At 53.5% G+C, this 26,054-nt stretch overlaps 1 protein-coding gene across 2 annotated transcripts in view; it reads left to right on the forward strand.

The window, feature by feature from the left end:
- ZBTB46 (zinc finger and BTB domain containing 46) overlaps nt 1-26,054 on the forward strand; it is a 50,891-nt gene that overhangs the window by 13,861 nt on the left and 10,976 nt on the right. For both annotated transcript variants that reach the window (XM_043884487.1, XM_043884486.1), the window contains exons 2-3: nt 5,894-6,862; nt 19,119-19,403. In XM_043884487.1, coding sequence (XP_043740422.1) covers nt 5,926-6,862; nt 19,119-19,403 — 1,222 coding nt within the window. In that variant the 5' untranslated portion in view covers nt 5,894-5,925. The remainder of the gene's footprint in view (nt 1-5,893; nt 6,863-19,118; nt 19,404-26,054) is intronic.

Here is a 26,054-nt window from a genome sequence, read left to right on the forward strand (position 1 = left end):
GCTGTTTGTGCCCCCACCCTGGACTCTCCCTGAGAGCCCTCATAGCACCTCTGTGCTGCTCTGGCTCTGGACTTGGCGAGGGGTGCTTATCCTCAGCCTGAGCCCAGTGCCCGGCACAGCTCCAGGCTCCTGGACACCCTCAGGGGCTGATATGGAATTGCACTGGGACTAAGTCTGGGCCACAGCTAAGACCTTGGAATTCTGTGGGTCATTCCACACTGAGAGCCAGAGCCAGGCAGGCGGGGACAGGGCGCATCTGGCCCTGTGTGGTCAGGGTGTGTGCATCCTGAGAGGAAGTGACATCTAGACAGGTAGGAGAGTCTGGGGGCGGGGGGGGCAGAGGAGGCTCTTGGTACTATGGAGGTGAGGGAACCGAAAGAGGCCGTGACAGGGAAGAGGGTGGTGGTGGGGTGGGGCCCGGAGAGGGGACCCACCCTGGCCCACACGGGTTTGCATTCTGAGATCACCCTGGTCTGCAGCACCCAAGGGTCAGGCTATGAGTCATTGGAGAAACTTCAGGCAGAGCTGACCCCGCCGGGCACCTAAAGATGGTTTCTGTTATTATATGTGGAGTATTTCTTCCTAGTCAGGAGCCCAGTTTTAAATTTTAAAAGGCAACAAGGAACCCTGAGAAAACAATGTGTATAAAGTGTGGGTTATAAAATGGTTTCCTGTTGTCAGTGTCTTGGATCTTGGGTTTTTCAGAACCCTGGGATGTGGGACGTGGTGTCCACACAGGGAGGGGCCCGGGGCTGGCTGGGTTCTGCCCATGGGACGTCAGGCAGAGGCCTCGGTGGGAAGAAGCCAAGCACTTCCCATATGGACTGTATCACCCACTGGTGTTGGTGGGTTCTTTGGTAGATAAGAGACATCTGTGTCCCGGGCTCCTAGCAGAACCCTGGGCTGAGTGTCTTAAATGACTGAGATTCATCCCATCGAAGCCCTGGAGGGCAGAGGTCAGAGAACAAGGGCCACACCTGCTCTGAAGGTGCTGGGCAGGATGGAGGACCTGTCCCAGGCATCCCTCCAGCTTCTGGTGCTTCCTTGGCCATGACCTCATCTCTTCTGTCACATAGCTGTCTCCCCATGAAGGTCTGTGTCCCAGGGTCCCCTTCCCTAAGGACACCAGTCACGTTGGAGCAGGGCTCACCCTAGCGACCTTGTTTTAACCAGTTCCATCTACAGAGACCCCATTTCCAAAAAAGGTCACGTGCAACAAGTGAGTCTGGGACATGGTTCAACCCAAGGCAAATGGTGATGGGTACGCACTGGTTTGTTGTCGAGCAAGGATATTTCCATAAAAGTAGTTTTGTAGTCGACATTGTCATAATTCGCGTACAACAAGCTGCTCACTGGAAGAGGGTAAATGGGTGGGTTTGCACACAGCTGTGTCTCTGTCCCTTGCTGTCCCCAGGCCAGGCAGCCCCTGTCCCTTCCCGTGTAGGTCTCTGTGCAGGTTTGTTCATGGGAGGGATTCCTGCACTGTCTCCTTTGTCCAGTTGCTTTCACGCAGTGTAATTATCTAGAGATTCACCTGTGTGGTCTAGCGATCCATCTGGAAGAGCCTTTTAGACGCGCTCGGCCAGCCGGGCAAAGGCAGAGGTGGGGCTTCATGGGGCCTGCAGGCAGCAGCTTGGCCTCTGCAGACCAGGAGTGGGTGGTCTGGTTCTAGCACTAAAAGTACGTTGCTTCCACCTTAAAACAGTATTCACCTGTTAGGTCACATTTCCAGGAAAATTTCAAGAGAGTGTAAATGGAGCATAGTGGAAACACAGTGAGAAGAGGTGAAGTCGGATTGGTGAGGAGGCTCCATGGGTGTTTGAGGTGCTAACCTGTTAGTGTTGGGCTTTTCTGTACTGGGACTTGGTGACCCGCCCTGGGGAGGGACCAGTCAGCCAGGGCTCCTGATCCTTGCCCACACCCGGAGTTTCTTTGAGTGCAGCTGGATATAAAGTCCAAATGCATTCACTATTTTGCATCCTTATTATTAGAATTAATTGTCTTAAAGGTGGAGCTCTTTAGGGACCAGAGAAAAAACATGAATACCCCCTCCTGCTCACAGAATTACTAATCTGAACCTACAGTGCAGCAAATGAAATAAACTCAGAAGAGCAGTCTTCATGTTTCATGTTTCTTGTGATTTTTGAGACTTGGGAATCTATTTGGCTTTTACCAGTGAAGCATCCATGGTTTTGTGGGCAAGCTGGATGAATAAGAGATGGGCCTCCTGCTGGTAATTTGTGAAGATGGTTCTTGGTTGCAACCTCCTTACCTTCAGATGCTGTGGGGAGAAGGTTTGTGAGGTGCCCTGGGGTTGGAGTACTGTGGGCTCTGTACCCCGGAAGTGACAGACGGGGGTGCCCCTGACACCACATCTGCCCCTGATGCTCAGAGAGGAGGTTGGCACAGCAGGTCTGTGCTCACGTCTGAGTGCAACTTGTTTAGGGGAGACCTCAACCCCGCCTTGACTCCAGGTTACCATACTGAAGAGTCAAGACTTGGGTCTCTTGTGTCGTGGGAGCTGGCTCGGGACTGCGAGACTCGGGGCAGGGCAGGTCTGTGGCACCCAACACAAGCTCAGTGGCTCTGGATGGCTGGACTCAGTTTCCCTACCAGGTAGCTTGGAGACCACCTCCACCTTTCCCAGAGGCATCGGTATCAGAAATGGCTCTGGCAGCATCAGGCAAGTTTCCCACCAGGCAGGACGGGGCCTTGGCTGCCCCCTCCATCACTTGCAGTGCCACCACCTGCATGGTCCCTGTGTCCTGGGTTATGTCTGTGGGGGTGGCTCTGAAATCTGCATGGTGCAGATCGGCACATTTTTGGAGTCTAGTCTGGAACATGGATTCAACTTGTATTTGCACCAAGGTGGTCATAAGTGATTCTGTCTGAGGCTGAAGTGTTTTGAGATTAGCGAGCTATAAATAAAACAGAGAGTAGTGACCCCAGGAGACATGAAACCCACGTAGAGATGGAGTGGCTTCCAGGTGGCACGTGGGTTACTTTAACAAATTTGCAGGTGCTGGTTATGGCAGCAGGTAACCTGTCTGCCCCTTGTTCTCACCAGCCTGAGCTTCTCTTGACAGAGTGGCATCTGGGACCCTTCAGGGCCGCAGGGTCCTCTTTGAAGGTCCCTTCCTCCCAGGACTGCCCATGTGGACCTTGGAATGCATGACAGCGCCCTGTGGTCCATGCAGCAGCACAGGTAATTCAGAATGACAGTCAGGTTACCTGTCCACAGGTGTGTGTGCTGTGGGGCTTCCTAGGTGACTCTGGTGGTAAAGAACATGCCTGCCAATGCAGGGGACATAAGAGACACAGTTTTAGTTCCGGGTCAGGAAGATCCCCTGGAGGAGGGCATGGCAACCCTCTCTAGTATTCTTGCTTGGAGAATCTGGACAGAGGAGCCTGGTGGGCTACAGTCCATAGGGGTGCAAAGAGTTGGACAGGGCTGAAGCAACTTAGCATGTGTGTCCTATGAACAAGTGTGGGTCCACTGGTGTGTGTCCCATGGCCAGGTGCATCTCCACTAGGCAGTACCCGCCTTTGGGGCAGGGCAGATGCTTTGCTGCCCTAGCCCTCAAAGAAAAACCTCTGTGAGCATACTTGAGTGTGAAGCCTGCGTCTTTCTGGTCAGACTGCTGTGTGATGTGACTACTAGGATGCTTCGGTTTTTAGGGTCATGGCCACTGGGCAGCAGCTCTTCTGCTGCCGTCAGGTGGGCAGGACCCCCATGAATGTCTCACTGATGTTCAGACATTAGCAACTTTGTAATGCAAATTCAGTCATTCCCCTAAAGTTTCAGTAGGCTTGGATAAATTAGGTGTATGCCTAAGGTTTCCATAGCAGACTAATTTGTTTGTTTGTTTTTGGCTGTACCACGTGGCCCTCGGGGTTTTAATTCCCTGACCGGGGATTGAACCCATGCTCCCTGCAGTGGGAGGGTGGAGTCCTAACCACTGGCCCCCCCCAGGGAAGACCCTGACTAATCTATTTTTGATTATCATTCTTTAGATTACTCTTCTTTTTAGCATACAGGTAGCTTTTTTCCCTAATGAAAATTGTATTTTCTTACAACAGATTTTCTGTGAAATACATAACTGATTTTTAAGCTGCGCTGATTGAATAATAATTTATTTTAGAACTTCCCATATGAGTTGAAATTATTTTAGAAATGCAAACCCTGTGAGGTAGTTGCTGCTTCTGTAAACGGCTGTGTTGTTTCCCCCTTTTCAGTTTTCTTCCTGATTCTTAGAGGATCTGCTTCACTGGTGAATAAAGAGATTTATTATTCATACAGGAAGTCAGGTAATGAAACCTGCATCTTCCTAATTTGAATACAGGGTCCTTAGGTACCTGAGTACCTCCCTCCACCCCACCCCCATCCCCTGCACATGGCCAGGAGCTCCTCGTGGACTCAGGCACGAAGCTGATGTTTTGCACTCAGATGGTTGATTTCCTGACTTGACACGTGTTCCAGTTCCTCCCTCAGTGTCTGGTTAACCTGAGTGTGATGCCAGCTGTGGGGTGAAGCCAACCTGGATGGTCTGTCTGTCCTCCTACCCTCCTCGCATGCCCTGGAGGAAGAGCACATTGGGTGATGACTGCCCTTGGGGGGCCCCCATGCACCCAGGATTGAGCACCCCAGTATCAGCTGTGAGTGTGGGGACCCCCCTGCCATGGCCAGTTCTGACCACTCCCCCTCCTCCTCAGGGTCCATCCTTGGGGTCAGGTCCCACTGGTCTCACGATCGAAGTAGCCTGTTTACTTCTGGTCTTGGGGTGGGGTGGGGTCTGGCGGGGACAGTGCCCAGTGGGCTGTTGAGAGATAGGAGGGAACGAAAGACTTGGACTCTCCCCGGCCTTGTTCTCCCAGCCTGAGGACTGCAGCCATCTGCAGGTGAGCCCAAGTGACATTGGGAAATGTGTTGGAAGTCCAGGGAAAGCTGTTCCACCATGAGGTGTCCTGCGTCCTCCCCTCCCTTGCCTGCCCTCTGTCTGCTCCCCGTGGGGAAGGTGGACGATGACCCCACCTCTGACCCCTGGGAAAGGATGAGTTTAAAAGGAAGATCTGTCTTCCTCGGGGGGTTTCATGTGGTGACGGTGGCCCCAGAATTCGTGTATTGAGGTCCTCACCCCCCGCATCTCAGAACCTGACCTGGTTGGGCTGGGACTTGTACTGAAGTGGGAGGGGCCTCGTCCAGTATGACCATGTCCTCGTGGGGGGTGTTGGGACCGACATGCACAGTGACACTGCGCAGGCTGGGGGATGATGCCACACGGGCCAAGGACACCGAGGGTTGCTGGTCAGCAGCAACGGCCGGGACACATCCCCTGCGCGGTATTCAGAGGGAGCCCTGCCCACGCCGCAGCCTTGGGCTGTGGCCTCCTGACACGGCAGCACTGAAGTGCTCTTACCTTGGCCATGTGGTCTGGTGGCCCCAGAAACTTTGGGGGCAGCAGAGAGCTGGGAAACAGAGCCTGGGGGAAGCAGCATGGTTTGGACTGGTTTGGACTGGACTGTGGGCATCCAGCCTTGGCCCTTCCTGCCCCACGGGCTGGACTGTGTAGGATATTGCTGTTGTTTTGCCATTAAAGACGCTTCTTCAAGGGTGGGGGTGAAGGTGCACCTGGTTCTCTTCACCTAGACTTTCTGTTTGGGTAAAGAAGTCTCTTCGACTGCGGATGGGCCTTCTGGTCCTTTCTGGAATATTTGCTTGGTTGGAGGGTCGGCTGCAGGATGTAGGGTTCTATCTAGGGCGCTGTGTGCAGGAGGACGGAGCTGGCTCAGGTGCCGCCCTTGGGTGCCCTGTGCCCAGCGGCCTCCCTCTGCACTCTTCAGCCCTTGGTGCATGTGTGACTGTGTGGGTAACCCTTCCGTTCTCACCCTACAGAGTCCATAGAGGAGGCCACCCCAGGATCCCAGATGAACAACCGGAAGGAAGATATGGAAATCGCGTCCCACTACCGACACCTGCTGCGTGAGCTGAATGAGCAGAGACAGCACGGAGTGCTGTGTGACGTGTGTGTGGTGGTGGAGGGCAAGGTTTTCAAGGCCCACAAGAACGTTCTGCTTGGCAGCAGCCGCTACTTCAAGACGCTCTACTGCCAGGTGCAGAAGACTTCTGAGCAGGCCACGGTCACGCACCTGGACATCGTCACAGCCCAGGGCTTCAAGGCCATCATCGACTTCATGTACTCTGCCCACCTGGCCCTCACCAGCAGGAACGTCATCGAGGTGATGTCCGCGGCCAGCTTCCTACAGATGACAGACATCGTGCAGGCCTGCCATGACTTCATCAAGGCCGCGCTGGACATCAGCATCAAGCCAGACGCCTCAGATGAGCTCGAGGCGTTTGAGGTGGGCGCCCCGCCCGGTGGTGGCGCGGACGCCCTCATCTCCGCTGTGATGGCTGGGAGGAGCATCTCCCCTTGGCTGGCCCGGCGCACGAGCCCCGCCAACTCCTCCGGGGACTCAGCCATCGCCAGCTGCCACGAGGGTGGGAGCAGCTATGGGAAGGAGGATCAGGAGCCCAAGGCTGACGGCCCTGACGACCTTGCCTCGCAGCCACTGTGGCCTGGCGACGTGGGCTGCGGGCCCCTGCATGTCAAGGAGGAGCCGCTCTCACCGGCCCACTACGGGGGCAGCGAGCCGCCTTCTGCTGCGGACGGCACCATCCAGAACTCCTTCTCGGAGCAGACTGCTGGGGATGGCTGGCAGCCCACGGGCCGGAGGAAGAATCGGAAAAACAAAGACACAGTCCGACACATCACACAGCAGGTAGAGGAGGACAGCCAGGCCGGCTCCCCACTGCCGTCTTTCCTCCCGACGTCCGGGTGGCCATTCAGCAGCCGCGACTCAAGTAAGCCTTTCCTTTGTTACAGGTGGGGCTCAGGCACCCTGGGGCCATGGCGGCACAAAGACATGTGCTGGCCATGTCGGTGACCCTGGGGCCACTCGTTTTGTCCACAAAGTGGCACTTTTCCAGGCTCACACAGGTGGCTTCCCCAATTACTGCAGTCAATCAGTATGAGAGCAAGAATACGGCCGTGATGACCTCCTGGTGTCTCCATCAGTGCCGCGCCCGGGCCACCTACACACAGAGGGAGCTGGGGTGGGGCTTCTCTGAAGCAGGGGGTCTGGAGCTGGAGAAGTGGGGTGACACCTAGGAGCCCACTGTGGGGTGTGGGGCTGCTTTCCTCACACGGGGACCCTCATAAGCAGTGGCTGGGATACCTTAATTTTTAAAGATGGAAACATTACAGCATTAAAGAGATGAAAAAGTCCTTGAAGTGAAGTGGCATAGGTGGAAGGAAAGGCCAGGCCAGGCTTGTGGGCTATAACCCACATGCATGAGTTTTGTACTGGAGGATGTGACAGCTTGAGGCCACCAGCTCCCATCCCAACGAAGGGTATTTCCTCTTTGCTAACAAGTGTGGGCTTAAAAAAAAAAAAAAGTGTGGGCTTGGTGGTCCACACTCAGAGCAGTGGGGGCGGGATGTTACTGCATTGGGGGTGGGGCTCTCCTGGACCCCAGTCCATCAGTGGTGAGGGCTCATAGCTTAGCTCTCTTCACACTGTCCTCACCCTCTGGAGGGTGGTTTTATTTGTCTTCCAGGCTAGGTGTCTCCCACCTGCTTCCCAGTTGGTGCTAGTGGTAAAGACCCCTCCTGCCAATGCAGGAGCCTTAAGAGACATGTGTTCAATTTCCTGGGTCACGAACATCCGCTGGAGGAGAGCATGGCAACCCACTCCAGTATTCTTGCCTGGAGAATCGCATGGACAAAGGAGCCTGGCAGGATACAGTCCATGGGGTCACAAAGAATCAGACACGATTGAAGTGACTTAGCATGGACAGGCTAGTAAACAAATTAAATGTTTACTAGATGCCGGGTGCTCTTCCTGGTGTGGAGCTCATGATAACTACAGCTTCACTGAGTTTTCCCGAGTGGCACATTAGGCCACGAGGGCTGTGTTCAGGGTGCGGAGGGGCCCTGGTGGAGCAGGGCAGGATGGAGGCTTCTCAACTGGGGAGGCCCCTCCAGGAAGGGGCCTCATGACTGGACAGAGGTGGACTGAAAGCAGAAAAATGTGGACATAAGCCCTGAATGATGTCACCAATGCTAGGCCTGTGCTGGGGGCGGGGGGGTAGGGGCATCCTGGGGGAGCTAGTTGCTGCCACCCCAGCAGAAGGGCAACCCTTGGAGCTCCTGATACACTGGCTTTGTTATTGTGGTAAAACACATGTATCATAGATGTTACCCCTTTAACACTTTTAAGTATATTGGCATTAAATACATCACTAGTATTGTCTCCAGAACTTTCTCATCACCCCTGGACACACTGTGGCCTGTCTCCCTGGTTCTCATTCTCTTACAGCCCTGAGTGCTGGGCCAGGCATCTGCAGGTTCAGCCTGTTGCAACCTCAGAGGGTTGGCTCCATGCGAGGTGGCATCCTGGGGTCTGTAGGATGCCAGCAGTGCCCACCCCCTGGTTGTGTCCATGACGGGCAGCCCTCCAGAACTGCTGGAGTTTACCTGAACTAAATCAAAAGAAGGTTAAGTTTCTGAGCTGCTGGAAAGGCCACCTATCGTCCTGCTGGCGGTTGTGTTGGCTCCCTCGGTGACAAGTAAATGTCCCTTAGCTCTGACTGAAGCCTTGAGAGGAGCGTCCACAGGGACTGACTTAGGGAACCTTGTTGGGGTCAGGGCTGAAGCGCCTTCCCCTCCTGGTCCTACACTGGTGGGCAGCAGGGATGGAGGCCTCTAGATCGAAGAGTCCCTCAACAAGTTAAGAATGAGGGCGCTCTATGAGCCCGTGGGTTTGATGTTTTAAAAGCAGTTGTCGAGCAGAAGGTGTTTTTGGAATCCAACAAGTGATTTCGGCTCATGTACTCTTGCTGCTGTCTGAAATCCCTCGGGTTACCAAGGCAACTGCCAGATTTCCCCCGAGTTGCTAAGACGAGGACCTGAGGTGTGGGCTGCGTGGGACGGCTCTGCCCATCATGGTGGCCATTTATTCCTCCGCCCTTCCTGGGCTGGGGCTTGGAAGTCTAAATCACGATCCCTGATGGAGGAGGGTTTGCTTTCATTAAAGATTTATTACATCTTAGAAGAGAGTATTTTTGTTTATTCTCACCCCATTTATAGGAGAACAGGCCTTTTCCAAGGAACGTGTCAGGAGGTTCCTGCTGATGGTTCAAGGCCCTTGATGAAGATGCTCGGATGCCCAGCCCTGCAGCAGGGCCACCACCTTGTCCTCTGTGTGTCCCCCCTCGGCTTTGGGGACCCTGGGGCCTGTTAGCGTTTAAGCGTGATTTTTCCAAGCAGGCTTTGTAACCCAGCAGCTTCCAAGAAAACATCCATTGAAATGTGCCTCCGGGTCACAGCCTGTCTGTGTGATGGCTCGTGGGGAGCAGCGTTTAAACGTGCTAGTACAATGTGTACAGGACAGGCTCCTGCCTCACCCCTTTGTCTGCGATCCCCAGGTTGTAAGCCTTCAGTGTGGTGGTTTTGTAGCTGCTAGTTCAAAGGTTGTGCCAGGCAGGAGAGCCTGGCCAGCCCATCCCAACATCCCACACTGATTCCCAAGAGGATCTGCAGATACAAATTTCTGAGCTGAAGTAAAGTGTGTGTGTCTCGTGAGGGACTTCTTCATGTCTGGACCTTGGTAAGGGTGGACGTGGCATCCCGGGATTGTGAAGGGTGTGTCAGAACTGCAGAGCAGGTACAGGGGTGCAGGTGGCCTCCCAAGGTTGTTGTGGCTGCTCTGAGCCCAGGGCTGCTGTCCAGCTCAGGGTGGGAGCAGATGCTTGGGACCAGGGCCCAGCCTGCCCTGACCAGGTCAGAGGGGTCGCTTCTTAGCCCCTCGGAACTCCAAGCTGGTGGCCTCTCCCTCGGCTGGGCCCCCAGACGTTTTCCCTGCAGGAATGAGCAGAATTGCTTGGAATCCGTCTGTTTGACCTCAGAGTTGTGGTCAGGGGGCTGCCAGTGCCTGGACACCTCAGCAGTGGGCTTCGTCAGGTCATTCAGTTGGGAACGTGGGGGAAGATATGCTGTTGAGAAGGGAGGTGAGGGATCCAATGCTGACCCAGCAGAGCGGGGGCACTGTGGAAGGGGCCTGAGGGGGGCAGGGCTCAGCCCTGAGACCCCTGGCTTGTGCCCCACTTGCTGCCTCACCCTGGCCCAAGGCCACACTTCTGAGTTACCACCTGGACTTAAGCCTTCATCACCGTGGGCATGGCTTTACTGAGAGGCCAACAAAGCTTCGTTTCTGCCAAAATGGAAGTTCCTGGACTTTCTAGAAGATTCAGTTCATGAAGCCAGAGGCCCTGAGGCTTCTCATCTTTCCAGACGTGGAAGTGGAGGCTGGTCCTCCCAGGGCCCCTGCCCCCGTGAAGAGCTGAGCTGCAGGGTCTGGATCTGGGTGGTCAGGACATGGCAGGGCCCCTGGGGGTGACAGGTGAGCAAGGCCAGTGGTCCCTCTCGGGACCCATGGGGTTCCACTCGGGACAGACGTGCGGGGGTTGGGCTGGGGCCCCTCCATGGCCAGCGCTGGCTGGGAGCTTCCAAGGGTGCATTTCTGCTCTCCCTGCTCTCAGGTCACCTCACCCTCGGGCAGCACCACCGCTGGCCTGATAGGAAGGCCACCTGCCTTTTCTGCTGCCTCAGTGAGTCCTGTTTTGATTTGAACTTGAGGCGTTTTGTCCTTTTTACCATATGTGTGTTTTCTTCTGGTATTTGGACACTGTGACAGTGACGCCCCTAGGTGCCAACAAGGGTGGGGCCTGAGCCCACTGCCCTCGCCCCCCGGAGACAAAGGGGCTCTGGTTGTGTTGAAATGCCCAGTGGTGTATATGTGCATTTATATATACGCACTTAAAAGCACAGCTTGGAAGCTTACATTTAAACGAAGGTTTTAAAAGGAGTTGTGAGTGTTATTTTTTTTAACTGTTCATTTGAAAACTTTCATGCTACTGCATTTAAAAAATTTTTTAAAAACAGAGGCAGAACATACACACCAGAAAGGCCATATCACAGCTATTCAGCTGGCAGAGGCCTGACCTCCCCCAGACACCCCCACCCTCAGACACCCCCATACCCACTCCCAGAGACCCCCACACCTCTGCAGACACCCCATACCACCCCCAGACACCCCTACACCACCCCGCAGACACCCCCCACAGCCCTAGACACACCCACACCCAGCCCGCAGACACCTCCACACTCACATCCAGACACTTCCACACCCCCTTAGACATCCTTACACCATCCCCCAGACACCCCCCACAGTCCCAGACATCCCCACACCTAGGCCCCAAGACACCCCCACACTCACACCCAGATACCCCTACACCCCTTTGGACACCCCTACACCACCCCCTATACACCCCCCACAGCCTCAGACATCCCCACACCCACCCCCAGACACCCCCATGCCCACCCCCACACCTGTCCTGGGGACCCCTCCCCGGATTGTGCGTCCTGACTCAGCCTCCGGGTGCTGGTTTCTCCCAATCAGTCTGCTGTTGGTGGAGCCCGTGGGGGGACCCTTCCTGAGCCGTGGGCCCTGTCCTGACCAGGGGGACGTGAGGGACCCTCCGCTGCCACCCTCGGTGCTGGTGCCTGTGTGTTTGAAGCCGACCTCGAGGTGTTTCTGGGGGCTGCTCCCTGCTGCTGCTGTGACAGCTGACCACGAACTTAGTGGTGGAGGCAGCCCTGCCATAGCCTCTCTCGCCCTCAGACGGCAGCCGTGGGTCCCCAGGGCTGGACCTTCTGGGCTCAGGGGAGAATCCCAGCCTTTTCCAGCTTCCAAAGGTTCCTCGACCCCTGGCTGGGGGCCCCACATCCCTCAGATCTCAGCTCTGGTGCTGTGTCCCCTTCGCTGGCTCTGGCCTCCCCGCCTCCCTCTTCCTCTGAGATGGATGCTTGTGTGGACAGGGAGGGTCAGGGTGATCTCCCATCTCAAGGACCTGATGAGTCCCTTTTGCCATATGAGGCGACACATTAATGGTCTCGGAGGTGAGGCCCCAGACACCTGGGGACAGTTGGGGGACAAACAATAACAAGGTGTTTGAAGAAAACCACCACCCCTTTCCTATTGTTTTAGTGATGGTATACATTCAGTAAGCTGCACAGATTCTAACTGTAAGGTTTGAATAATTTATTGTCTCTCCTGGCCATTTTATTGGGGAGATACTCACACTCAGAGAAAAGTTGAAAAAAATGGACCGTGAGCCCACCTGCCACCTGAGATTCTCTACCTGCTAATGTTTTGCTGTGTTTACATGTTTATCTGTCTGATCATCCAATCTCACCTCGTTTGCGCATTTCAGAGGGAGCAGCAGACAGCAGGGCCCCAACTCAGCACGGCCAGCTTCTTACTAGAGCCCGCATTTCTGAGGCTGGGACCCACACCTTTCATGTGCCTTTTGATGACAAAACATCCCCTCAGTCTCTGGACCCTTCCACCCATCTCATGCCAACTTGGGAGCTACAAGCGAGCATGTCACACAGTGACATGTTCACTGACCTGGTCCCGCTCAGTCACCACCAGAGGACCCTGGGCTGCTTCCCTCCACAGCCTAGGGAACCTCTGTCTGTCCAGGTGGTTGCTAACCTGCTCTCGGAGTTGCTCCAGCCACCATGAGACCTCAGATCATTCCTTCACTGCCAAGTGGTATTCTGTTCTCAGCTGTAACACAGCTGTTGATGGACACGTAGTTTGTGTGGTTTCCAGCTGTGATGGTCAAGCTGCCTTGAACGTCCCAGACGAGTCTTGGTGTGATTTGCCTTGATGCCTCCCGGACTGGGCTGTCAGGCGGTGTGTGCGAGGAACCAGGTGGTGGTGTGAGGCACACTTGTGCCAGTGTCACGCAGACAGTGGTTTGGGTTCATGTTTAAACCTTAGCCATTCTGGAGGGCGTGGGGGTGGGGGTCTCCTCATGGTTTCAGTGAGCGTCTTCTCAGGGTCTACTAGCCTCCCCATCTGCCTTTGAGTGGCATCTGCTCAGGGCTGTGCCCGGTGGCAGGTCTGAGTGCTGGGCCATCCGGCACCCTGCACTCCAGGGATCCCACTGGCCGGGGTCCCACCCCAAAGATGAGCATCCGAGTTGACATCAACTCTCCTCCTGGGGAAGCGTTTTGGCTGAGCGGACCGTCCTCCAGGTGTCTGTTCGCCTGCCAGGCATGTGTTCTGAAAACATTCTCTCAGTCTCTGACTCGTGTTTTCCCGTAACAGTGTCTTTTGAAAAGCATACACATTTGGAAAGGGGCTTCCCAGGTGACGCTAGTGGTAAAGAACCTGCCTGCAATGCAGGAGAACATAAGACTTGGGTTTGACCCCTGGGTCAGGAAGATCCCCTGGAGAAGGGAATGGCTACCCACTATAGTATTCTTGCCTGGAGAATCCCATGGACAGAGGAGCCTGGAAGGCCACCATGTTTCAAGGTCCAACGTGACTTAGCAACTGAGCACACAGGCACACATTTTAAATTTTGATGAAGTCTGGTGTGTGAATTTTTTTGTTGTTGTTTTTTGTGGTTCATGCTATTTGGGTCTACTCCAAGGAACCTCTGCCTTAGGTCACAAAGATTTCTCCTGTGGTTTTCCCAGAGGATTGAGTGTGACCACTGGCGTGGGGCGTACACTATTCTTTGCATGTGATGGGTTAGCCTTCACAGTCACCTTCTCTATGTGGTGTCCAGCTGTTCTGATATCATCTGCCTGTGGAACTACCTTGCTGACTATATAGGTTTTGTTTTTTTTTTCTTAATTAAAGAGAGTTTCTTTTATGAAGTGAAAACTTTTGGTTAGTAATAGAAAATGAAATAACTTGATTTTAACATGGATAAAAAGCATGACACTCGAGAAATAATACACCTTAGACACATAAAGTAAGAATGTAAATTTTGGACAAGGTGCATAATTCATTTTTTGAACTTTGTTTTTACATTGTTTGTGAGATCTAGCGAGTGTTAGGACTGAGGTCTGGTTTGAGCTGTAAGTCGGGGGTGGAGTCTCCCAGGGCCTGGTCTTGGCCGTTTTCACTTATCCTGAAGGTTCTGCTGTGTTTTGCTGTGTGCACAGCTGCGGACGCAGGCGCCTGTTCCCTGGACAAGAGGTGGCAGGTTGGGCTGGGTGGGGCTGGGCATCTGCAGAAGGACTGTGACAGGCAGCGGGGGAGCAGCCCTGAGAATTGTGAAGTGTGAGATTTGGGGAAATCTTAGCAACCGAATGCCTCCTGCGTGCCCAGGCCCCAGTGGCAGGGCGGCCCTGCCCCCACCCCAGGCCCTGGACATGTGCCCTCTACTTCATCATCTGTTTGTTTTTTTTTTTTGAGAGGTATCTTTATTGGTATTATGTCCATACATTTTCAGCACTGTCTTTCAAAAGATGTTTCTTATTTTCTAATTTAATGGAGTGATTCAAAAACCAAAAAGTATAAAAATGTATATCATGAGTATCTTCCAGCTGTCCTTGACATTCATCTGCCTGGAGGCCAACCTATCAGATCAAAAATCACTGTTAGTTATTCTTGGGTTTTTCAAGAATTTGTGAATGAAAAGAAACTAATATATTATTTTTTCCTGTTTACATTGGAAGTAGCATATTGTACACACCATTGTACTTATTTTATTATTGCTAGATTTGCAGCATCAGTGCACAGAAGCCTTCCTTATCTTTTTTAAAACAGGTTACAGTATTCCATTATGTGGGAAGTTAAACCACACACCAATGAGAGGTAGTTGGTGGTGACAACACTTTACACATATATATGTATATATGTTTATATGTGTCTATGCATATAGATATATATGTAGAGGTCCTTTGCAGTTCATACTGCATCATCTAGTTTAATTGTCTAGAAATTCTGCTTGTTTTAATTATGATCTCTTTTCTGTTTCAGCTAAAGATTGAGTGAAAATTTCCAATGTTTACAGTGTATCACTTATAGGAAGGAACAACCCTGCCCCTGTTTTCTGCTCTTGAATTCATCTTTACATTTAACACTTGTCCTTTTACAGTAAACGTTGATATTTTCTCTTCTGGTTGCCTTGTTTATCAGAGAGAGGTTGGCTGGGGAAGAAGCCCTGAGTGGCTTTCTGCTGGCCTGGAAGTTGGCATGGGGACATTTCCTGCCATCACAGGTGTGTGAAAATGCTGGACATACTCTGGCGCTTGTCTAGGCGGCTGGTCTCCCTGTCCAGCTCCGGGCAGTACTGCTGTGGTCTGCTGTATCCAAGAATGGTGCTGCAGTGTCTCCAGGCGGCCCGGATGGGGTCCACTGCCCACGACTAACAGCCAAGCCTAGGCGGTCATCCCATGTCTGGCTCCTGGCTTGTCAGTTTTTTAACGTCACCATTTAAGGCTTTTTTCTGAGTCACCAAGTCTAAGTTTGCCACAAAAGACTCTTCAGAGGAGAAATGTGAGGTGAGGGGTTTCCAGGGCCATCACTTGGTGGATGAGCTCCAGCAGCTGAAGGAAGGACCCCCAGGGTCCTCAGGTCCTCGCTCAGGAGATGTCCCTGCCCGGAGGGCACTTGGAGACAGTCCTGTCATGCATGGTGGCTAGTGGCTTGGGCTGGAGGCCTTCCCTGAAGCTCGGGTCCGAGCCTGGTGCCCCAGCTCTCCTGGCTCCGGCTGGGATCCTCCTCAGAGCAGCATGAAACACGTTCTGAGTCTAACCCGTGAATATCAAGTTACCATAGAAGCCATGCCGCTCCTCACAGGACCCCACCCTCCACCCCCCGGGACACTGGGGATGATTTTAGCTTTTTGATAACAGTAAGAGCCTGCTTCAGTGGGTTTAAGTGACATCAGACAGACTCTTTATCTATGAAAGGATTTGTTGCAATGTAAACACTGCTTTCAACTTCCTGTTCTGTTTGTAGAATTTCACTTTGACCTCATCTTAAAGCTCTCTTTTTGAAATCCAGCTGTGGTCTAGAAGGGCCTTGGAAGGGGCTCTGCCCTCCCTCCTGGTGTCTGGCTCAGCCCTGTAGGCATAAGCGCGTTGCCCTCGGGCCTGAGCCTCCACCTCCGGCCCCCTGTCCCCTTGCCAGGCTCCTGGCCCATCTGTCCAGCAGGAGGCTCAGGATCCGGACCTAGGGTAGGCCTCACATGCTGCCTTCTGGGCACTTTGCTCTGCTTTCTCACTTGAACAATACATCCTAGGCCGTGCTGTCCGTGAGCCTTGACCGTCGAGGTGATGTTGGACAGTTAGGGACCCTTGGTCCTCCCTGGTCTCCTTCATGACTCCCGTCTTCATAGTAGACCCATTCCTTCCATGTTTCACTGTATGGTACTTGCATGCGTGTTAAGCTGCTCCGTCGTGTTCAATTCTTTATGACCCCCATGGACTATAACCCACCAGGCTCCTCTGTCCATGGGATTCTCCAGGTAAGAATACTGGAATGGGTTGCCATGCCCTCCTCCAGGGGATCTTCCCAAACCAGGGATCAAACCCATGTCTCTTATGTCTAACCTGCATTGACAGGTGGGTTCTTTACCACTAGCGCCACCTGGTCCTTATATTAGGAGATGTCCCGGGTAGGTGCCCGGCAGAAAGACTGGAGGACTTGGGAGGTAGGCATTTCTGCTCAACCAGTCACACTGCTGGGGGCTGTGGGTTCCTTAGTGTTCCTGCAAGGACTCTAGGTGAGGTCATAGAGCCGCCACAGGTGGGCTGACTGCGTTCCTGGCCTTGTGGTGCCTTTTCTGAGTCTTAAGCATTCGTGAGAGAAATCCTCCATTGATGGCTTTAATCTCCTTCACTGTCACCCTACACCCTGTGGACCCTCACCGCTCCCTGCAAGCACCTAGGGTGGTCACCCTGGGGGTGTGTCTGGCTAGAGCTCAACAGCCCCTCCCGCCCTGCCCCCCACCAACCACTGCACTGCAGCTGGAAGCCGGTTCACTGTTTCATTGCAGTTCTCACTTGCCAGATATCCTTCCCCAAAACCCAGCCTTTAGCTTTTCACATGTGGCAGGAATCTCTCAGCTTATCTTGATTTCTTTGACAAGCTTTTGAACTTAAATTGTTAATATAATTTCAATAAATTTTGTTTTTTAAATCTGGTGTTTTTTTAGTTTTCAGCCTGTTGTGGGCTGAATGTTTCTGTCCCCAGAATCCATATCTTGAATCCTTGTGTTTGGAGGTGGGGCCAGCAAGCAAGTCCTTGGGGTAATCAGAGGCCCTCCACACACTGGCTGGGGCAAGGAGAGTGGGGAGGAGGCTGTCTGCAAGCTGGAAGCAGGCTCCCACCACCCTGTCAGTCCTGGATCCTGGCCCTTCCAGCCCCGGGAATCAGAACCACCTAAGTCTCTTCCAGGAGCCAGGCCAAGAGAGGCAAAGCCTTCATTTCAATTTACTTAATCCCTACAGTTAGTGGCTAGCAGTGCAAAGTCAGTGCTGATATAAAATTGAAGAACTGGCAAAAAAAAATATTAAAAAGGTTTATAGTTTGAAAAAAATAAAATATCCTTCAGAAACCTCTGTTGGCAGTAGCTGGAAGGGTCCCTGGATCGTGGCTCTGAGCGTCTGGATCCCTGGGCTAGACCTGTCCAGGTGGAGGTCCCCTGTGGTACAGCCTGGTGCCTGCTGCCCCCACTTCCCAGGTGTGTGAGGCCGTGTCCATATCAGGGGCATGATGCTTAAGTTGGTCCAAGTCTCTGATTTCCACTCGGCCCCTGCTTCCCAGGTCTGAGGAGGGACCTGTCATTTCAGGGACCAGCTTGTGTTTCTGTCCCACGACTTCACATTTGAGGTGACCCGGTCTCCCTCCAACCACCAGCGCCACCCCCCCAGGACAGTGCAGGGGTGGGAGAACCCGGCCCATCCCTCCTCCCCTTCTTGCCTCTGTCTCGGGAAGGAGCTTGCTTTCCTGTTTCTATTTTGATTTCTCCAGTGGCCACTTGTTCCTGGGGAGCCCTGGCCAGGCAGCAGCTCTCCCTGGGGTCCGTCTGGCACCGGCCCATCTTCGGGCATCTGCAGTCACCCAAGATCCCCCCATCTCCCCCAGCCCCTGGCAACTCCCAGTCTTCTTCATTCTCCATGGGTTTCTCTCTCTGAGTATTTCACATGAACAGAATCAGAGGACAGTGTTTGTTTCGCTTTCACTGAATATAACATGTCGAGATTCATCCGCCTTGTGGCCTGTGCCAGAGTGTCATTCCTGTTTATGCTCAATCACATTCCACTGCATAGATGGACCACACCCTGTTTGTCCCTCACCTGTAGGCGGGCACTCGGGCTGCTCTACCTCTGACCGACGGGTGCTGTCACTCTGAGCATGGACATCCTCCTACCAATGGGAATGCCGGCCGTGAGGCCACTCCATATCCAGCCTTTTGAGGACCTGAGCTCCTACACTGAGGCTACATCACTTTATATTCTTACAGCAGCCTGAGGGGCTCCAGGACCCCACGCCTGGTGGGCACTGGTAGGAGTGAAGGGCCTCCTGGTGCCAAGCTGTATTTCCTTGATGACAGATGACATTGAGCACCCCCATTGGCCATTTATGCATTTTCTCTGGACAAGTATCTGTTCAAATATCTTTGAAACTGGGGTGTCTCTCTTCTTACTGAGCTCTGAGGTTCCTTTGCGGAGTCTGGGTGGAATCTCATGTCCGGGCACAGTTTGCAGGGATTTATTCCTGATCTGTCCTCGTGTTTTGCTTGACGGTGTCCTTGGAGGCCTCTGAAGGTTTGGTTTTGACAAAGTTCAGTTTAATCTGTTTCAGTGCTCACCTTGTTGTCACCACTGAGACTGTGGCCCAGTCTGAGGCTGGAGCTTTCCTAAGGGTTGTGTCCTTTAGGCTCTTTGATCCATTCTGACGGTCACCCCTTCTCTGAGAGATGAAATTACCCAGATACTCAGAGCACACCCCTTATCCTGGGTGGGCTCCCCTCTCCCCCACCCGCCGTGTTGTGGGTTGAACCCCATCCGAAGTCTTGGCTGTGACATCACTGCTGTCCTGAGACCTCATGGCAGGACGGGATCAGGCTTGATGACAAGCAGCTGGGGGCCGGGAAGCTCCTGGCTCCAGCTTTGCCTGCTGGCTGTTCAGAAGGTTCTCGAGTCGCCTGCAACATCTCTAACGTGTGTTTTCCTCCCCAGACGCGGACTTGACCATTGCTGAAGCCAGCAGCTCGGACAGCCGAGGGGAGAGGCCAGAGTTCCTCGCGCATGTGGACGAGGGGCTCCTGGGAGGAGAAGGCAGCTACCTAGGCGCGCCCCTCACCCCCGAGAAGGACGACGCGTTGCATCAGGCCACCGCCGTGGCCAACCTGCGGGCGGCGCTCATGAGTAAGAACAGCCTGCTGGCTCTGAAGGCGGACGTGCTCGGGGAAGACAGCTCCCTGCTGCTGGAGTACCTGCCCAAGGGTGCCCATTCCCTGTCCCGTAAGTGCCGCGGCGCCCACTGTCGGCGGGAGGGAGGAGCCTCAGCCCATGATGCGGTGCTGAGGGTGCTGTGCGAACGTGGGGGTCGCGATGGGTCGCGGGGCCTGTGATGGGGGGCTGTCGGGGGCACTGGGAGGGAAGCAGCCGTGTGCTTATCCGAATGTTTCATACATGAAGTCGAGGCGTGCGTTCGTGCTTGCTAAGTTGCTTCAGTCGTGTCCGACTCTTGGCGACCCCGTGGACCGTAGCCTGCCCGGCGCCTCTGTCCATGGGATTCTCCAGGCAAGGATACCGCAGTGAGTTGCCATGGCAGAGATTGAACCCGCGTCTCTTATGTCTCCTGAATTGGCAAGCAGGTTCTTTACCACTTGCGCCGCCTGGGAAGCCCTGAAATCATGCATCTAACCCTAAGCCCTGATCAGCTGACGAGTGCACCTCTGTGCCTTGCGGAGGACTGGCGCCGGGGCGGCCTCCGGACGGCCGAACTCGGGCTCCCTCTGCTGGCCACGCCCCGCCGGTACCGCCTCGTCCTGCCTGGGGCGTGGCCAGCGTGCGGATCCGCCCTTACCGGGCAGTGCTGCTGCCCCCGCCTCAGATGTGGAAAGGATTTGGGTGTTGTGCTTACACCTTAAATGTCTCCTGCTGAGTTCCAGTTGCTCGGAAGCAAATGACGGAGTGACCCAAGAAGCCCATAAGGTACAGCGGTGCTGGCTGAGTCCCCGGGGGGGCCACGCTGGGCGGGAGCTGCTCCCCCTAGGCTCAGGTGTTCTGTACATCCCATGTCCTGGGTGCGCAGGGGACCGTCGTGACTGTCTCCAGACACCCTGGCAGGTTGGTGTCCGTAAGGAAGAGCCAGGTGTGGCCCCGTTTCCCTTTTCGGGGCAGGATGACACACCCCAGAAAGGGCAGTGCTGAGTGCAGAGGGTGTGGGGAATGGGCTGGTCCAGGGTTCTACAGTCCAGCGTGTGTGGCTGGCAGGGCTTCGTGTGGTCCCTGAGCACCACTGAAGGAAACAAAGGGAAAGCTGCAGCCGGTTTTGGGCATCTGGGAAGAGTGTCTTTAATTTTCACTCTAATCTTAAAAACAATATCTTCACAACTTTGCTTTCACGAGCACTAAAATATCCTGAGTGTCTGTGATGGAAATTGCTTGTGGCTAATAAAGACCAACGTGGAGAGCAGCGTGCCCGTTCTCATTGCTTCTCCTACCAGAGTCCGAGGAAGGTGGCTGCTGGGGCTGTGGAAGAACCTGGCTGTGAAGTCAGACCCAGGGCTGAATCCCTCAAGGCTGATGAACACACTTTTGAAAACATGTTTAGGTCTCACTTCTTTGCATCTGAGAAATGGGAACAGTGTCGTTTACACAGCTGTTGTGAGTATAAAATGTGGACGTGTAAGCCAAGTCCATTTGACAAACGCTCCCCAATGTCATTCCGTTTCCCACTCAGATCAAACCCTGAACGTGTTCGCAAAAACACATTAAGGAAGTGGTCCCAGGGCGTCTGCAGCATCTGGGGTTTAGAGTTGGCAAGTCCACAGGAGCTGAAGGGACAGCTGGGCAGCTTTGTGGGTGTCGTGGCAGGAGCAGCTTAGGGTAGGGTGTGGGGAGGTGGGGGCATCCCCTGCAGAGCAGAACAGTTGTTCTGGCTTTTTTTGGGGTTCTCCTAGTTGGTGCGTGAACCTTGTGTGTCAGAGGCCCCAGGAGGTGGGGGCAGCCCTTCTGTACTGAACCATGTGGTCACAGGAGTGATGGTCCCGTCCTCTGTGCGGATGGGGAGTCCCTCCTGGGTGCCGCCCAGCATGGGCCTGCACCCCCAGAGAGCTCACCATCCTGGGGAGCATGGGATGGAGTATGAGCTGAGGACCTAAAAACACATTGGAAGGGAAGCATGGCTTCACACTGGGCACCACTGATAGCAATGCAGAGGCTCTGCCACCCGAGGTCCCAGGTGGAGACCCCTCCAAGCTCATGGGCACAGAGGCTGCCACGCTTCCTCCAGGGAGACCCAGAAGGAAAGTGGGGCCCTGTGCCGCGGTGCTGGGAGTCCCTCACTCCTGGTCTGGTATGAGGGGGCTGTAGGGTCTCTTTCCCGACTCTAACCCCCAGGTTCCTCGAGGTGCTTGTTGATGAGATTTTTCTGGGCCTAAGCCTTTTGTGATGTTGGGGGATTTGTTGGGCTGACATCCCAGCAGCCATAGCTTGTGGCTGGAGCAGCGGGGGAAGGGCACTCTTCATCATGGTGTCTGACGAGGGTGGCTCCATGGTGTGCGGTGTGCTGAGTGGGACTCCTGGGCCCTGTCAGGTCATCCCAGTCTCCAGAGGAGAGCTCTGTGGTCAGCGTGGCCGGCTGGGCACGCAGTGTTGCAGAAGCAAGGGGTGGTATCGGCACATATTTAATTAAGAGAACCATCAGATCTGCAGACAGTGCCTAGCAGTAACTGAAGGTCCTTTCTGGACAGTTCTGGAGCCTCCAAGAAAACCGTGTTCAGTTGTTCTCCCAGGTCTGATCACGTCTGGCTTGGCAGTTAAGCTCCACAGATGGTTTTGTTGGTGGATCTCCAGTGTTTAACTGATTTCTCTGTGAGAGGACTTGCGTACTTTTCGTTTTGCTTCAGTTTAAGTTTTTTTTTGCTTTTATTACATTTGCAGTAGGAGGCTGACATCCCACTGGTTAAAAGTCTCTGTTCACTGAATAGAAACCATGGCAAGCACCTCTGTGGTGCCAAACGTGCTGTTTCCCGAGCCATGTTTGTGGGTGTGTGTTGATCCGGGAGGGACTTTGAAAAATGCCATGAGAATACAAGTAACCTTTATTTCTTGGGAACGAACTGGAGATGAAGCGGTTGCCCTGGTCACTGGAGGCCAAGGCCTGAGGGCAGTGCGTCCCCAACCTCCCAGAAACCCCGACGTCCTGTGCGTGTCGCCGTCGTGGCTGCTGGGAACACACGAGGATCTATCTCACAGCAGTGGCAGTGCTGTCCTGTCTCTGTGGAAGGATGTGCTCCTACAGGAGAGAACGCAGACCTGGGTTGGCAGCAGGCGGGGTCTGCCCTGGATGGGGCCGCCAGTCACAGGCCCCCCTGCCCACATTTCTCTGTGCACTGCCCCCAGTGTCTGTCAGGGAAGCAGATGGGTTTTGTTCTGATTGTGGTTTAAAGAATATTTCCTTCTGGTGTTTACATGAATTAAGGACCTTCACTTGAGTCAGGCTTGATATGGGACCTTAAACACTCTCCTATGAAAGGGCATTTGACTTAGGTATTACAACCCTTACAGGTAAATAGCCAGGTTGACACACCTAGAAGGACTTTCTAGAAGATCCTTCCTCCAGGCACGGTTGGGCATGTGCTGTATCCTTGCCATGGGTTCTGACTTTCTGGGTAAACTACCCCGTCGTAGCCAGACCACCCCCCAGACAAGGCACATGCGGAGACCCAGATGCTTGGGAGTGGCAAGCAGATAGAAACCTCGTCCAGCGAGACTCAGGCCTCATGACATGGCAGCGTGCGGTTCACTGCAGGATGGCCAAGGACAACGCTCCCCGAACTCTCCACAGCCCGCCAGCTGGCGTCCGTTCACGCGGGTGAGACTCGTTTCCTGTGTCCCCAGGACCTGGCACCAGCCCAAGTCACCTCCCTCCGGCCCCTTCGCCCTCCTGCACTCAGAGCCCCGGATGCCCGCTCTGGTGACCGGCCAGACGGAGCCCAGGGAGCCGGCCGCCTCCCCAGCCCAGGTAAGACGCGAGGGCTGCCGGCCAGACGCCTGTCCACTGGGCACATCCCCACGGGCCCAGTGCCCAGAACCCACATGCTCAGCGTGTCCTGGGTGAGCCTGTGTGGTCGTGGCTGCTTTCCATCCACCCTCTGCCCCACAATCCCCTTGGCCCCGTGTCACTCAGGGTGATGCAGGTGTCGGCTTTGCAGTAATAGTTGCAACATCCATGACGTTAAATCAGCTTTGATATTTAAATTACAATGCTCCTAAGGGGCAATTTTCCCCAGTGTAGAGACTCCTACAGCAGTGGGTTAAAAGCCCTGAACAGTGCTGGTCGTTCTCAAGCGGGTTTTGCTGCGGTGCTGGCGGCTGTGTGTTTGTTACCAGGCATCTGAGATCCACTTCCTGTGTCTCAGGTAGTTATTTAAAGACAGGTCTGTTAGGTTCCATTATTTCCCTGAAGAAAAAAATCTTCAAGGAGGGAGAGTTTGAGCACATGTTTTGTAATTTGAAATAAATCAAATGCTATTTCCGTGCGTTTGAAACCGGGGTGTTTCAGTGGGAGGGGCTGTGCTGTGCTGATGTGGATTTTTCACGTGTCCGCTCAGGCTTCCTTTCTGGAGGTGTGACGGTCATCCCATGGTGGCTGGTTGGGGACCCAGTGAGTAGGTACATACCTCTGTGCTACCGTCTCCCTGAGTCGGTCGCATCCTCACGGCCCATAACTCGTCTGTCTCTCCTAGGCCGACACCCCTGGACCTGGAGGCCTGGGCTGAGAGACTGGCCTCTCCGGAGGTGACTCCAGCTGGGTCCTGGGGTTTCCACGAACTCTGCCGGCCTGGCCAGGGTGACCAGGGTGTCCTTTTGGCTCGTTGTATGGCCAGGAGCACTTTCACGGTCTGGATGGACTTGCCCAGGGCTCCACCCTGAAGTCAGATAAGGAGCCCCAAGAGGTGGAAACCTGTGGACGATGGTTTTTGAGGCTGCGAAACCAGAATGGGCATTTGGTACATGGGGGTGGACCTGGGTATGGGCCTCTCTGATGCAGGCAGCCTGGCATTGGGTCCAGGTGGCCAGCAGTGATGGCAGAGCCACACATAGACACACATTCACACACATACACACACATCCTGGGGAGCCATCAGCGCAGGTGGGACTTGAAGGCTGCAGTCCTTGAGGGACAGAAAAATCTGTAGAAAAGAATGCAGTGAATCTGCTGGAACTGAAAATACAAAGTGTGAGGCTGAGGATGCACTAAGTAGTGTAGAGCAGCCTGGGTACCACTCGAGACAGGGCACGAGAACTGGAAGAGAGTGATGGAGAAGATCCAGCTGAAACTCGGAAAAAAGGCATCGGGACAAGCAAAGACACACTGAGGAACAGTAAGAATGTCCAGTGCTTGTGCGCTGGGGTCCAGAGGAGAGAAAATAGAGTGGAGCAGTGTCAGGAGAGACAGCAACAGAGAGTGTTCCCAAACTGATGGAAGACATTCTTGCACAGATTCAGGAAGCTCAGTGAACCAAAATAAAACAACCACCAAACACCCAAACTGGGCACATTGCTGTCAAACTATTGAAAACCAAAGACAAAAATAGAAACCTTGGAAGCAACCTGAGAAAAGAGACATTAAAAGGAACAACATCAAGATTGATGTCCGGCTTTGCAACAGAAACAATGCTGCTAGTCTCTAGGGCACTGCAGAAACTCTGAGACCCGAATCCTATAGCCAGCAGAAGTACCCCTTACGGACCAGGGCCACGTGAAGACGTCTGCCAGAGAAACAGAAAGGGGGGGCTGCACTGTCACCCAACAGGAAAGACTGGAAAACAGCCTCTGTAGGAAGATTGTGAGCATTTAAAGCAAAGTTTATGGCTTTTTGTGGGGTTTTTGACTCCAGTAGGAGAGTAACACGTGGCACAAACAGCTCAAAGGGTGGGAGGGTAGGCAAGTGTGGGGATTGAATGGGTCTCACCTTCTCTACGAAGTCACAACTAACAGTGACAAAAATCATCATGTACAGCTCAAAGACTTATGAAGAGAAAAGTGGGATGGTACTTGATTAATTTCAAAAGAAGGCAAGGAGGGAATGTTAAAGGAACAAAAAGCATGAAAGGACAAATAGAACACATGTAGCAAGATAGCAGATAGCACCCAGATATACCAATAGTCCTGTTATTACCAACATACTGAACACTACAGGAAAAAGAAAGGGTTATCAGCCTACTTTTCAAAGACAATCTATTGTTTGTAGATAACATGTATTATAGATAAGAACACAGAAAGGTTTAAAGCAAAGAATTTAAAGAAGGCTGAGCACTGAAGAATTGATGCTTTCGAATTATGGTGCTGGAGGAGACTCCTGAGAGTCCCTTGGACTGCAAGGAGATCAGACCAGTCAATCCTAAAGGAAATTAGTCCTGAGTATTCATTGGAAGGACTGATACTGAAGCTGAAGCTCCAATACTTTGGCCACCTGATGTGAAGAGCCTATTCATTGGAAAAGACCCTGATGCTGGGCAAGATTGAGGGCAGGAGGGGACGAGAGAGACAGGATGAGATGGTTGAATGGCATCACCAACTCAATGGACATGAGTTTGAGCAAACTCCAGGAGATAGAGAGGACAGAGGAGCCTGGCTTGCTGGAGTCCATGGTGTCGAAAAGAGTTGAACATAACTGAGTGACTGAACAACAAAAAGATAAAAAAGAGAAACCAAGGAAACACCAGCCTAAAAAGGCTCATCAGTATCAGACAAAGTGAACCGTGGAGGAGTGTTGCTCCAGAGGCTGCTACACAGGACAAGAGAGTTCAGAGGGAAATGCAAATACTAGATGCACAGGCTGGGATTTTAGATATATGGAGTGAAAGCTGACAGCATTGAAAGGAGGAAGAAAGAAGTCCACAGTTAAAGTTAGGGATTTTTAACAGATTTCCTTGG

This window comes from Cervus elaphus, chromosome 23 (genome assembly GCF_910594005.1).
Source record: "Cervus elaphus chromosome 23, mCerEla1.1, whole genome shotgun sequence".
Lineage (NCBI taxonomy): Eukaryota > Metazoa > Chordata > Mammalia > Artiodactyla > Cervidae > Cervus > Cervus elaphus.